Source organism: Chiloscyllium punctatum, chromosome 3, assembly GCF_047496795.1.
Source record: "Chiloscyllium punctatum isolate Juve2018m chromosome 3, sChiPun1.3, whole genome shotgun sequence".
NCBI lineage: Eukaryota > Metazoa > Chordata > Chondrichthyes > Orectolobiformes > Hemiscylliidae > Chiloscyllium > Chiloscyllium punctatum.
This window is the reverse complement of record NC_092741.1, coordinates 156,414,047-156,427,814: the sequence shown is the minus strand read 5'-3', so window position 1 is coordinate 156,427,814 and position 13,768 is coordinate 156,414,047. Positions and strand designations below refer to the sequence as shown.

The following is a 13,768-nucleotide window of genomic DNA, read 5'->3' as shown; positions in this document are numbered from 1 at the left end:
GGCTGATGGATATAGTGAAGTTGCAATGGATCCAGGGTGTACTAGCTAGACGGATATAGAACTGGCTGGGAAAGAGGAGACAGAGAGTAGTAGGGGTAGTTTTACAAAATGGAGAACTGTGACCAGCAGTGTTCCACAGGGATCCATTCTGGGACCACTGTTGTTTGAGATATACATAAATGATCTGGAGGAAGGTATAGGTGGTTTGATTAGCAAGTTTGCAGATGACGCCAAGGTTGGTGGAGTGAAGGCGACTGTCAGAGAATACAGCAAAATATAGATAGATTGGAGAGTTGGGCAGAGAATTGGCAGATGGAGCTCAGTCCGGTCAAATGCGAGGTGAAGCATTTTGGAAGATCTAGTTCAAGAGTGAACTATATGGTAAATGGAAAAGCCCTGGGGAAAATGTATATACAGAGAGATCTGAGTGTTCAGGTCCATTGTACCCTGAAGGTGGCACCACAGGTCAATAGAGTGGTCAAGAAGGCATGCTTTCCTTCATACTTTGGAGAGGGTGCAGAGGAGGTTCACCGGGATGTTGCCTGGTATTGTGGGTGCTAGCTGTGAAAAGAGGTTGAGTAGATTAGGATTACTTTTGACAGAAAGACTGAAGTTGAGGGAGGACCTGATTGAGGTCTACAAATTCTTGATAGGTATAGACAGGGTGGATAGCAAGAAACTTTTTCCCAGAGTGGGCGACTCAACTAAAAGAGGTCACGAGTTCAAAGTGAGAGGGGAAACATTTAAGGGAGATATGCGTGGGAAGTTCTTTACACAGAGGGTGGTGGGTGCCTGGAATGCGTTGCCAGCGAAGGTGGTAGAGGCGGGCACCATAGCATCATTTAAGATGTAATTAGACAGATACATGAATGGGCAGGGAGCAGAGGGATACAGATCCTTAGAAAATAGGCGACAGGTTTAGATCGAGGATCTGGATCGGCGCAGACTTGGAGGGCCGAAGGGCCTGTTCCTGTGCTGTAATGTCCTTTGTTCTTTCTTTGTGTCCTGAACAATACAACTCGAGCACTATATACCAAATTAGAAATGAATAAGTGCATTTCATAAATTATTATGAAGATAAGGAAAAGTAATTTAGCATGATTGACAAGTGCATTAATTCGCATGTTGTGTGGAATGCTCTGCCCCAGAGGGCAGTGGAGGCCCAGTCTCCGGATTCATTTAAGAAAGAATTGGATAGAGCTCTTAAAGATTGTGGAGTCAAGGGTTATGGAGATAAGGCTGGAACAGGATACTGATTGGGAATGATCAGCCATGATCATATTGAATGGCGGTGCAGGCTCGAAGGGCTGAATGGCCTACTCCTGCATCTATTGTCTATTGTCTATTGTCTATTGTCTATTGTCAGATTTGACAAGAAATGCAATTGACTGCATAATTTACGTTTCTCTCATAAAGTCCCTGTGAGCAGAGAGATGCTCTGTCAGAACAAATTTCGAATATTCACAGTTTCGGTTGAACTCCTTGCTTCTTCTAGGAAGTTCATTTATGATCGATGATTTAAATCCATTCTGTTTCTTCCAGCTTGAGAGCCCACAATTCATCTTTACACACCTTAGAACTAGCCACAAACTACTCAGTTTTCTATCTTGCAAAGAAATCCCTGTAACTTACTTGATAGTCCTGGGGTCGGCCTGCACTGGGTTCCATTTTGATATCAGGTTTTGACCTGTGAATAAATTCAAAACAATTGAATTTTCAGAATAAGACAAGCAATAATAGGGCTTATTGCTACATTTCAGGAAATTCCATAATCATTAAATGGTTTCAAATGCCTAGCTGTTTTAGATTTAGAGGCTTTATTTTTAAATGATTGATTATTTTATCTGTCTGTAGTATACTAGAGTTGTTTTCACAAACTGGAAAGTTATGAATGAATCACCTTTAAAAAAAAAGATTTTTATTTCCACATCCAGCTGCTGTTACTGGATTCATTTCTTCTATACAGCGTTTAGTGGGTGAATGGGTACGTGGGTGACATGGACATTCATGGGGTTGTTTGGTGCACTTACACTAGCATTGGGGAAATTGGATGGGAGGGTGGAATATGCTGGTGTGGAGTGGGGGAGGGACATGAGGAACTATAGGAGGTGTTTTGAGATCTACCTTCGCTTAGGGCATGAGGGGTCATTAACATTGAGTTCACCCTCAATTTACTCAGAGTCATAAAACACGGAAACAAATCCTTTGGTCCAATTTGTAATGCCGACCAAGTTACCGAAACTAAAATAGTCTCATTCGCTACATTTGGCCCATATGTCTCTAAATCTTTTTCTATTCATGTACCTGTCCTAATGTCTTTTAAAATGTTGTAACTGTATCACATCTACTACTTCCCCCGGCAGTTCATTCCACATATAGACCACCCTCTGTGTGGAAAGCTTGTCTCTCGGGTCCCTTCTAATACTCTCACCTTGAAAATATGTCCTCTAGTTTTTAACTGCCCTACCTTAGGGAAAAGCCCTTTGCTACTCACGTTATCTGTGCCCCTCATACAGTCATACAACACAGAAACAGACTCTTTGGTCCAACCAGTCCATGCTGAACATAATCCCAAACTAAACTAGTCCCACCTGCCTGTTCCTTGCCCATATCCCTCCAAACCTTTCCTATTTGGGTCTTTATCTAGGTGTCGTTTAAACGTTGTAACTGTGCCCATTGTAACTTCCTTGGGAAGTTCATTCCACATACAAACCACCCTCTATGTAAAAGATATCCCCTCATGTCCTTTTTTAAATCTCTCTCCTCTCAGCTTGAAAACATGCCTTCTAGTCTTGATACCAACCCCCATCTTAGGAAGACGTCACCTACCATTAACTATCTATACCCCTCAAGATTTTATAAACCTCTGTCAGGTTACCCCCTCAACCTCCTCTGCTCCAATTCACCTTCCTTCGGAATCCTCCCGTTTATATCACAATATTGCAATATGATTTGTTAAGGAGCTTCCCTGTTGGTTTCTCAACTTGCTCAGGTCCAAGATACTGTTTCTTACACTGTCACATTCTCACTGACTCAGTGAGTAAAAACGTTCGGATCTGAGGTTTGCAGAGACCATCAGATGGAGTAAAATACAGTCTATCGTGAAGTATCCAAGACTTAATATGAATACACTAGGGGCAGGCAGTAGTTACCGAGCAGTATTATGTTTCATCAGGTTGCAGCTTTACGTGGATGGGTACGTGTGCTGTGTACGGATACGTGTTTGTGGATGGGTTTGTGTGTTGTAGATGGGTACATGTGTTGTGGAATTGTACATGTGTTGTTGATGGGTGTGTTTGTTTGTGGATGGGTACGTGTGTGTCGTGGATGGGTACGTGTGCTATGGATGGGTACGTCTGCTGTGGATGGGTACGTGTGTTGTGAGTGGGTACGTGTGCACTGGATGGGTACATGTGCAGTGGATGAGTATGTGTGTTGTGGATGGGTATGTGTGTGTTGTGGATGGGTACGTGTGTTGTGGATGGGTGTGCATTGTGGATGGGTATGTGTGCTGTGGATGGGTATGTGTGCTGTGGATGGGTACGTGTTCCGTGGATGGGTAATGTTTGTCTGTGGATGGGTACGTGTGCTGTGGATGGGTACGTGTTCTGTGGATGGATACGTGTGTTGTGAATGGATACGTGTGCAGTGGATGGGTATGTTTGTTATGGATGGGTGTGTGTTGTGGATGGGTACGTGTGTTGTGGATGGATATGTGTGCTGTGAATGTGTACGTGTGCTGTGGATGGGTAAGTGTGTTATGGATGGGTGTGTGTTGTGGATGGGTACGTGTGTTGTGGATAAGTATGTGTGCTGTGGATGGGTACGTGTGTTGTGGATGGGTACGTGTGCCGTGGATGGGTACGTGTGCCGTGGATGGGTATGTGTGCTGTGAATGGGCACGTGTGTTGTGGATGGGTACGTGTGTTGTGGATGGGTTCGTGTGCTGTCGATGGGTACGTGTGCTGTGGATGGATACATGTGCTGTGGATGGGTACGTGTGTTGTGGATGGATACGTGTGTTGTGGATGGGTACGTGTTCTGTGGATGGGTATGTGTTCTGTGGATGGGTGCGTGTGTTGTAGATGGGTGCGTGTGTTGTAGATGGGTGCTTGTGTTATGGATGGGTATGTGTGCTGTGGAGGGGTACATTTGTTGTGGATGGGTTCGTGTGCTGTGGATGGGTTCGTGTGTTGTGGATGGGTACGTGTGTTGTGGATGGGTACGTGTGTTGTGGTTGGGTACGGGTTATGGATGGGTACGTGTGCTGTGAATGGGTTCGTGTGCTGTGGATGGGTACGTGTGTTTGTGAATGGTATACGTGTTTGTGGATGGGTGAGTGTGTGCTGTGGATGGGTACATGTGTGTTGTGGATTAGTACGTGTGCTGTGGATGGGTACGTGTGCTGTGGATGGTTCCGTGTTCTGTGGATGGGTACATGTGCTGTGAATGGGTATGTATTCTGTGGATGGATACGTGTGCTGTGGATGGGTGTGCATTGTGGATGGGTATGGGTGCTGTGGATGGGTACGTGTGCTGTGGATGGGTACGTGTTCTGTGGATGAGTATGTGTGTTGGTGGTGGGTACGTGTGTTGTGGATGGGTACGTGTGTACGGGATGGGTGTGCATTGTGGATGGGTAATGTGTGTTGTGGATGGGTAATGTGTGTTGTGGGTGGGTACGTATGCAGTGGATGGGTTCGTATGTTGTGGATGGGTACGTGTTCTGTGGATGGGTAATGTGTGTCTGTGGATGGGTACGTGTGCTGTGGATGTGTACATGTGCTGTGGATGGGTACGTGTGCTGTGGATGGATACGTGTGTTGTGAATGGATGCGTGTGCTGTGTATGGGTAAGTTTGTTATGGATGGGTGTGTGTTGTGGATGGGTACGTGTGTTGTGGATGAGTACGTGTGCTGTGGATGGGTACATGTGTTGTGGATGGGTATGTGTGTTGTGGATGGGTATGTGTGTTGTGGATGGGTACGTATGCTGTGGATGGGTACGTGTTCTGTGGATGAGTATGTGTGTTGTGGGTGGGTACGTGTTTTGTGGATGGGTAGGTGTTCTGTGGATGGGTATGTGTTCTGTGGATGGGTGCGTGTGTTGTAGATGGGTACGTGTGCTATGGAGGGGTACGTTTGTTGTGGATGGGTACGTGTGCTGTGCACGGGTATGTGTGCTGTGGATGGGTACGTGTGTTGTGGATGGGTATGTGTTGTGGATGGGTGCGTGTGTTTGTGGGTGGGTACGTGTTTGTGGATGAGTGAGTGTGTGATGTGGATGGGTACATGTGTGGGTGTGTTTTGTGGATGAGTATGTGTGTTGTGGATGGGTATGCATTGTGGATGGGTACGTGTTCTGTGTATGGATATATGTGCAGCGAATGGGTATGTGTGCAGAGGTTGGGTACGTGTGCCGTGGATGGATACGTGTGCAGTGGATGGATACGCGTGTTGTGAATGGGTACGTGTGCTGTGGATGGGTAAGTGTTCTGTGGATGGATACATGTGCAGTGGATGGATACGTGTGTTGTGAATGGGTACGTGTGCTGTGGATGGGTACGTGTGCTGTGGATGGATACGTGTGCTGTGGATGGATACGTGTGTTGTGAATGGGTACCTGTGCTGTGAATGGGCACGTGTGCTGTGGATGGGTAAGTGTGTTATGGATGGGTGTGTGTTGTGGATGGGTATGTGTGTTGTGGATGGGTAGGTGTGTGTTGTGGATGGGTATGTGTGTATTGTGGATGGGTACGTGTGTTGTGGATGGATATGCATTGTGGATGGGTACGTGTGCTGTGTATGGATATGTGTGCAGTGAATGGGTACGTGTGCAGAGGATGGGTATGTGTGCAGTGGATGGGTATGTGTGCTGTGGATGTGTACGTGTGTTTTAGATGGGTACGTGTGTTTGTGGATGGGTATGTGTGCTGTGGATGGGTACATGTGCTGTGGATGGGTACGTGTTCTGTGGATGGGTAATGTATGTCTGTGGATGGGTACGTGTGCTGTGGATGGGTACATGTGCTGTGGATGGGTACGTGTTCTGTGGATGGGTAATGTGTGTCTGTGGAAGGGTACGTGTGCTGTGGATGGGTAAGTTTGTTATGGATGGGTGTGTGTTGTGGATGGGTACGTGTGTTGTGGATGAGTACGTGTGCTGTGGATGGGTACATGTGTTGTGGATGGGTATGTGTGTTGTGGATGGGTATGTGTGTTGTGGATGGGTACGTATGCTGTGGATGGGTACGTGTTCTGTGGATGAGAATGTGTGTTGTGGGTGGGTACGTGTTTTGTGGATGGGTATGTGTTCTGTGGATGGGTGCGTGTGTTGTAGATGGGTGCGTGTGTTATGGGTGGGTACGTGTGCTATGGAGGGGTACGTTTGTTGTGGATGGGTACGTGTGTTGTGAATGGGTATGTGTGCTGTGGATGGGTACGTGTGCTGTGCATGGGTATGTGTGCTGTGGATGGGTACGTGTGTTGTGGATGGGTATGTGTTGTGGATGGGTGCGTGTGTTTGTGGGTGGGTACGTGTTTGTGGATGAGTGAGTGTGTGCTGTGGATGGGTACGTGTGTGTTGTGGATGGGTATGTGTGTTGTGGATGGGTATGCATTGTGGATGGGTACGTGTTCTGTGTATGGATATATGTGCAGCGAATGGGTATGTGTGCAGAGGATGGGTACGTGTGCAGTGGATGGGTACGTGTGCAGTGGATGGGTACGTGTGCAGTGGATGGATACGCGTGTTGTGAATGGGTACGTGTGCTGTGGATGGGTAAGTGTTCTGTGGATGGATATGTGTGCAGTAGATGGATACGTGTGTTGTGAATGGGTACGTGTGCTGTGGATGGGTAAGTGTGCTGTGGATGGGTACGTGTGCTGTGGATGGATACGTGTGCTGTGGATGGATACGTGTGTTGTGAATGGGTACCTGTGCTGTGAATGGGCACGTGTGCTGTGGATGGGTAAGTGTGTTATGGATGGGTGTGTGTTGTGGATGGGTACGTGTGTTGTGGATGGGTAGGTGTGTGTTGTGGATGGGTATGTGTGTATTGTGGATGGGTACGTGTGTTGTGGATGGGTATGCATTGTGGATGGGTACGTGTGCTGTGTATGGATATGTGTGCAGTGAATGGGTACGTGTGCAGTGGATGGGTATGTGTGCTGTGGATGTGTACGTGTGTTTTAGATGGGTACTTGTGTTTGTGGATGGGTATGTGTGCTGTGGATGGGTACATGTGCTGTGGATGGGTACGTGTTCTGTGGATGGGTAATGTGTGTCTGTGGATAGGTACATGTGCTGTGGATGGGTACGTGTTCTGTAGATGGGTACGTGTGCTGTGGATGGGTACGTGTGCTGTGGATGGATACGTGTGCAGTGGATGGATACGTGTGTTGTGAATGGGTACGTGTGCTGTGGATGGGTAAGTGTGTTGTGAATGGGTACGTGTGCTGTGGATGGATATGTGTGCTGTGGATGGATACATGTGTTGTGAATGGCTACGTGTGCTGCAGATGGGTACGTGTGCTGTGAATGGGCACGTGTGCTGTGGATGGGTATGTGTTGTGGATGGGTGCGTGTGTTTGTAGGTGGGTACGTGTTTGTGGATGAGTGAGTGTGTGCTGTGGATGGGTACATGTGTGGGTGTGTTTTGTGGATGGGTACGTGTGTGTTGTGGATGGGTACGTGTGTTGTGGATGGGTATGCATTGTGGATGGGTACGTGTGCTGTGTATGGATATATGTGCAGCAAATGGGTATGTGTGCAGTGGATGGGTACGTGTGCAGTGGATGGATACGCGTGTTGTGAATGGGTACATGTGCTGTGGATGGGTAAGTGTTCTGTGGATGGATACGTGTGCAGTGGATGGATACGTGTGTTGTGAATGGGTACGTGTTCTGTGGATGGGTAAGTGTGCTGTGGATGGGTATGTGTGCTGTGGATGGATACGTGTGCTGTGGATGGATACGTGTGCAGTGGATGGATACGTGTGTTGTGAATGGGTACGTGTGCTGTGGATGGGTAAGTGTGCTGTGGATGGGTACGTGTGTTGTGGATGGATACGTGTGTTGTGAATGGCTACGTGTGCTGCAGATGGGTACGTGTGCTGTGAATGGGTAAGTGTGTTATGGATGGGTGTGTGTTGTGGATGGGTACGTGTGTTGTGGATGGGTAGGTGTGTGTTGTGGATGGGTATGTGTGTATTGTGGATGGGTACGTGTGTTGTGGATGGGTACGTGTGTTGTGGATGGGTACGTGTGTGTTGTGGATGGGTATGTGTGTTGTGGATGGGTAGCTGTGTGTTGTGGATGTGTATGTGTGTATTGTGGATGGGTACGTGTGCTGTGGATGGATACGTGTGTTGTGAATGGATGCGTGTGCTGTGTATGGGTAAGTTTGTTATGGATGGGTGTGTGTTGTGGATGGGTACGTGTGTTGTGGATGAGTACGTGTGCTGTGGATGGGTACATGTGTTGTGGATGGGTATGTGTGTTGTGGATGGGTATGTGTGTTGTGGATGGGTACGTATGCTGTGGATGGGTACGTGTTCTGTGGATGAGTATGTGTGTTGTGGGTGGGTACGTGTTTTGTGGATGGGTAAGTGTGCTGTGGATGGGTACGTGTGCTGTGGATGGATACGTGTGCAGTGGATGGATACGTGTGTTGTGAATGGGTACGTGTGCTGTGGATGGGTAAGTGTGCTGTGGATGGGTACGTGTGCTGTGGATGGATACGTGTGCTGTGGATGGGTACGTGTGTTGTGGATGGGTATGCATTGTGGATGGGTACGTGTGCTGTGTATGGATATGTGTGCAGTGGATGGGTATGTGTGCTGTGGATGTGTACGTGTGCTGTGGTTGGGTACGTGTTCTGTGGATGGGTAATGTATGTCTGAGGATGGGTACGTGTTCTGTGGATGGGTACATGTGCTGTGGATGGGTACGTGTTCTGTGGATGGGTAATGTGTGTCTGTGGAAGGGTACGTGTGCTGTGGATGGGTACATGTGCTGTGGATGGGTACGTGTTCTGTGGATGGGTAATGTGTGTCTGTGGATGGGTACATGTGCTGTGGATGGGTACGTGTTCTGTGGATGGGTATGTCTGCTGTGGATGGATTCGTGTGTTGTGAATGGATACGTGTGCTGTGGATGGGTAAGTATGTTATGGATGGGTGTGTGTTGTGGATGGGTACGTGTGTTGTGGATGGGTACGTGTGCTGTGGATTGGTATGTGTGCTGTGGATGGGCACGTGTGTTGTGGATGGGTATGCATTGTGGATGGGTACGTGTTCTGTGTATGGATATATGTGCAGCAAATGGGTATGTGTGCAGAGGATGGGTACGTGTGCAGTGGATGGGTACGTGTGCAGTGGATGGGTAAGTGTGCAGTGGATGGGTACGTGTTCTGTGGATGGGTAATGTGTGTTGTGGATGGGTAATGTGTGTTGTGGGTGGGTACGTGTGCAGTGGATGCGTTCGTATGTTGTGGATGGGTACGTGTTCTGTGGATGGGTGATGTGTGTCTGTGGATGGGTACGTGTGCTGTGGATGTGTACATGTGCTGTGGATGGGTACGTGTGCTGTGGATGGATACGTGTGTTGTGGATGGGTACGTGTGCAGTGGATGGGTACGTGTGCATTGGATGGATACGCGTGTTGTGAATGGGTACGTGTGCTGTGGATGGGTAAGTGTTCTGTGGATGGATACGTGTGCAGTGGATGGATACGTGTGTTGTGAATGGCTACGTGTGCTGCAGATGGGTACGTGTGCTGTGAATGGGCACGTGTGCTGTGGATGGGTAAGTGTGTTATGGATGGGTGTGTGTTGTGGATGGGTACGTGTGTTGTGGATGGGTAGGTGTGTGTTGTGGATGGGTATGTGTGTATTGTGGATGGGTACGTGTGTTGTGGATGGGTACGTGTGTTGTGGATGGGTACGTGTGTGTTGTGGATGGGTATGTGTGTTGTGGATGGGTAGGTGTGTGTTGTGGATGGGTATGTGTGTATTGTGGATGGGTACGTGTGCTGTGGATGGATACGTGTGTTGTGAATGGATGCGTGTGCTGTGTATGGGTAAGCTTGTTATGGATGGGTGTGTGTTGTGGATTGGTACGTGTGTTGTGGATGAGTACGTGTGCTGTGGATGGGTACATGTGTTGTGGATGGGTATGTGTGTTGTGGATGGGTATGTGTGTTGTGGATGGGTACGTATGCAGTGGATGGGTACGTGTTCTGTGGATGAGTATGTGTGTTGTGGGTGGGTACGTGTTTTGTGGATGGGTAAGTGTGCTGTGAATGGATATGTGTGCTGTGGATGGATACGTGTGCTGTGGATGGATACGGGTGCAGTGGATGGATACGTGTGTTGTGAATGGGTACGTTTGTTGTGGATGGGTACGTGTGCTGTGCATGGGTATGTGTGCTGTGGATGGGTACGTGTGTTGTGGATGGGTACGTGTGTTGTGGATGGGTAGGTGTGTGTTGTGGATGGGTATGTGTGTATTGTGGATGGGTACGTGTGTTGTGGATGGGTATGCATTGTGGATGGGTACGTGTGCTGTGTATGGATATGTGTGCATCGAATGGGTACGTGTGCAGAGGATGGGTACGTGTGCAGTGGATGGGTATGTGTGCAGTGGATGGGTATGTGTGCTGTGGATGTGTGCGTGTGTTTTAGATGGGTACGTGTGTTTGTGGATGGGTATGTGTGCTGTGGATGGGTACATGTGCTGTGGATGGGTACGTGTTCTGTGGATGGGTAATGTGTGTCTGTGGAAGGGTACGTGTGCTGTGGATGGGTAAATGTGCTGTGGATGGGTACGTGTTCTGTGGATGGGTAATGTGTGTCTGTGGATGGGTACATGTGCTGTGGATGGGTACGTGTTCTGTGGATGGGTACGTGTGCTGTGGATGGGAACGTGTGCTGTGGATGGATACGTGTGCAGTGGATGGATACGTGTGTTGTGAATGGGTACGTGTGCTGTGGATGGGTAAGTGTGCTGTGGATGGGTACGTGTGCTGTGGATGGATATGTGTGCTGTGGATGGATACATGTGTTGTGAATGGCTACGTGTGCTGCAGATGGGTACGTGTGCTGTGAATGGGCACGTGTGCTGTGGATGGGTATGTGTTGTGGATGGGTGCGTGTGTTTGTGGGTGGGTACGTGTTTGTGGATGAGTGAGTGTGTGCTGTGGATGGGTACATGTGTGGGTGTGTTTTGTGGATGGGTACGTGTGTTGTGGATGGGTACGTGTGCAGTGGATGGATACGTGTGCAGTGGATGGATACGCGTGTTGTGAATGGGTACGTGTGCTGTGGATGGGTAAGTGTTCTGTGGATGGATACGTGTGCAGTGGATGGATACGTGTGTTGTGAATGGGTATGTGTGCTGTGGATGGGTAAGTGTGTTATGGATGGGTGTGTGTTGTGGATGGGTATGCATTGTGGATGGGTACATGTGCTGTGTATGGATATATGTGCGCGAATGGGTATGTGTGCAGAGGATGGGTACGTGTGCAGTGGATGGGTACGTGTGCAGTGGATGGGTACGTGTGCAGTGGATGGATACGCGTGTTGTGAATGGGTACGTGTGCTGTGGATGGGTAAGTGTTCTGTGGATGGATACGTGTGCAGTGGATGGATACGTGTGTTGTGAATGGGTATGTGTGCTGTGGATGGGTAAGTGTGTTATGGATGGGTGTGTGTTGTGGATGGGTAGGTGTGTGTTGTGGATGGATATGTGTGTATTGTGGATGGGTACGTGTGTTGTGGATGGGTACGTGTGTTGTGGATGGGTACATGTGTGTTGTGGATCGGTATGTGTGTTGTGGATGGGTAGGTGTGTGTTGTGGATCGGTATGTGTGTATTGTGGATCGGTACGTGTGTTGTGGATGGGTACGTGTGTTGTGGATGGGTACGTGTGTGTTGTGGATGGGTATGCATTGTGGATGGGTACGTGTGTTGTGTATGGATATGTGTGCAGCGAATGGCTACGTGTGCAGAGGATGGGTACATGTGCATTGGATGGGTATGTGTGCTGTGGATGTGTACGTGTGTTTTAAATGGGTACATGTGCTGTGGATGGGTACATGTGCTGTGGATAGGTACGTGTTCTGTGGATGGGTAATGTATGTCTGAGGATGGGTACGTGTTCTGTGGATGGGTACATGTGCTGTGGATGGGTACGTGTTCTGCGGATGGGTAATGTGTGTCTGTGGATGGGTACATGTGCTGTGGATGGGTACGTGTTCTGTGGATGGGTACGTGTGCTGTGGATGGATTCGTGTGTTGTGAATGGATACGTGTGCTGTGGATGGGTAAGTATGTTATGGATGGGTGTGTGTTGTGGATGGGTACGTGTGTTGTGGATGGGTACATGTGCTGTGGATGGGTACGTGTTCTGTGGATGGGTACGTGTGCTGTGGATGGATTCGTGTGTTGTGAATGGATACGTGTGCTGTGGATGGGTAAGTATGTTATGGATGGGTGTGTGTTGTGGATGGGTACGTGTGCTGTGTATGGATATATGTGCAGCGAATGGGTATGTGTGCAGAGGATGGGTACGTGTGCAGTGAATGGGTACGTGTGCAGTGGATGGGTACGTGTGCAGTGGATGGATACGCGTGTTGTGAATGGGTACGTGTGCTGTGGATGGGTAAGTGTTCTGTGAATGGGTACGTGTGCTGTGGATGGGTAAGTGTGCTGTGGATGGGTACGTGTGTTGTGGATGGGTACGTGTGCTGTGGATTGGTATGTGTGCTGTGGATGGTTACGTGTGTTGTGGATGGGCATGCATTGTGGATGGGTACGTGTTCTGTGTATGGATATATGTGCAGCGAATGGGTATGTGTGCAGAGGATGGGTACGTGTGCAGTGGATGGGTACGTGTGCAGTGGATGGGTACGTGTGCAGTGGATGGATACGCGTGTTGTGAATGGGTATGTGTGCTGTGGATGTGTACGTGTGTTTTAGATGGGTACATGTGCTGTGGATGGGTACATGTGCTGTGGATGGGTACGTGTTCTGTGGATGGGTAATGTATGTCTGAGGATGGGTACGTGTTCTGTGGATGGGTACATGTTCTGTGGATGGGTAATGTGTATCTGTAGAAGGGTATGAGTGCTGTGGATGGGTACATGTGCTGTGGATGGGTACGTGTGCTGTGGATGGATTCGTATGTTGCGAATGGATACGTGTGCTGTGGATGGGTAAGTATGTTATGGATGGGTGTGTGTTGTGGATGGGTACGTGTGTTGTGGATGGGTACGTGTGCTGTGGATGGGTAAGTATGTTATGGATGGGTGTGTGTTGTGGATGGGTACGTGTGTTGTGGATGAGTACGAGTGTTGTGGATGAGTACGTGTGCTGCAGATGGGTATGTGTGTTGTGGATGGGTATGTGTGTTGTGGATGGGTAAGTATGTTATGGATGGGTGTGTATTGTGGATGGGTACGTGTGTTGTGGATGAGTACGCGTGTTGTGGATGAGTACGTGTGCTGCAGATGGGTATGTGTGTTGTGGATGGGTATGTGTGTTGTGGATGGGTATGTGTGTTGTGGATGAGTACGTGTGCTGCAGATGGGTATGTGTGTTGTGGATGGGTATGTGTGTATTGTGGATGGGTATGTGTGTTGTGGATGGGTATGCGTTGTGGATGGGTATGTGTGCTGTGTATGGATATGTGTGCAGCGAATGGGTACGTGTGCAGCGAATGGGTACGTGTGCAGAGGATGGGTACGTGTGCAGTGGATGGGTATGTGT

At 48.6% G+C, this 13,768-nt stretch overlaps 1 protein-coding gene across 9 annotated transcripts in view; it reads right to left on the bottom strand.

Moving 5' to 3' along the window:
• The window catches only part of otofa (otoferlin a), a 461,762-nt gene that overhangs the window by 160,732 nt on the left and 287,262 nt on the right, over positions 1 to 13,768 (bottom strand). For all 9 annotated transcript variants that reach the window (XM_072562753.1, XM_072562744.1, XM_072562806.1 and 6 more), the window contains exon 9: positions 1,633 to 1,687. In XM_072562753.1, coding sequence (XP_072418854.1) covers positions 1,633 to 1,687 — 55 coding nt within the window. The remainder of the gene's footprint in view (positions 1 to 1,632; positions 1,688 to 13,768) is intronic.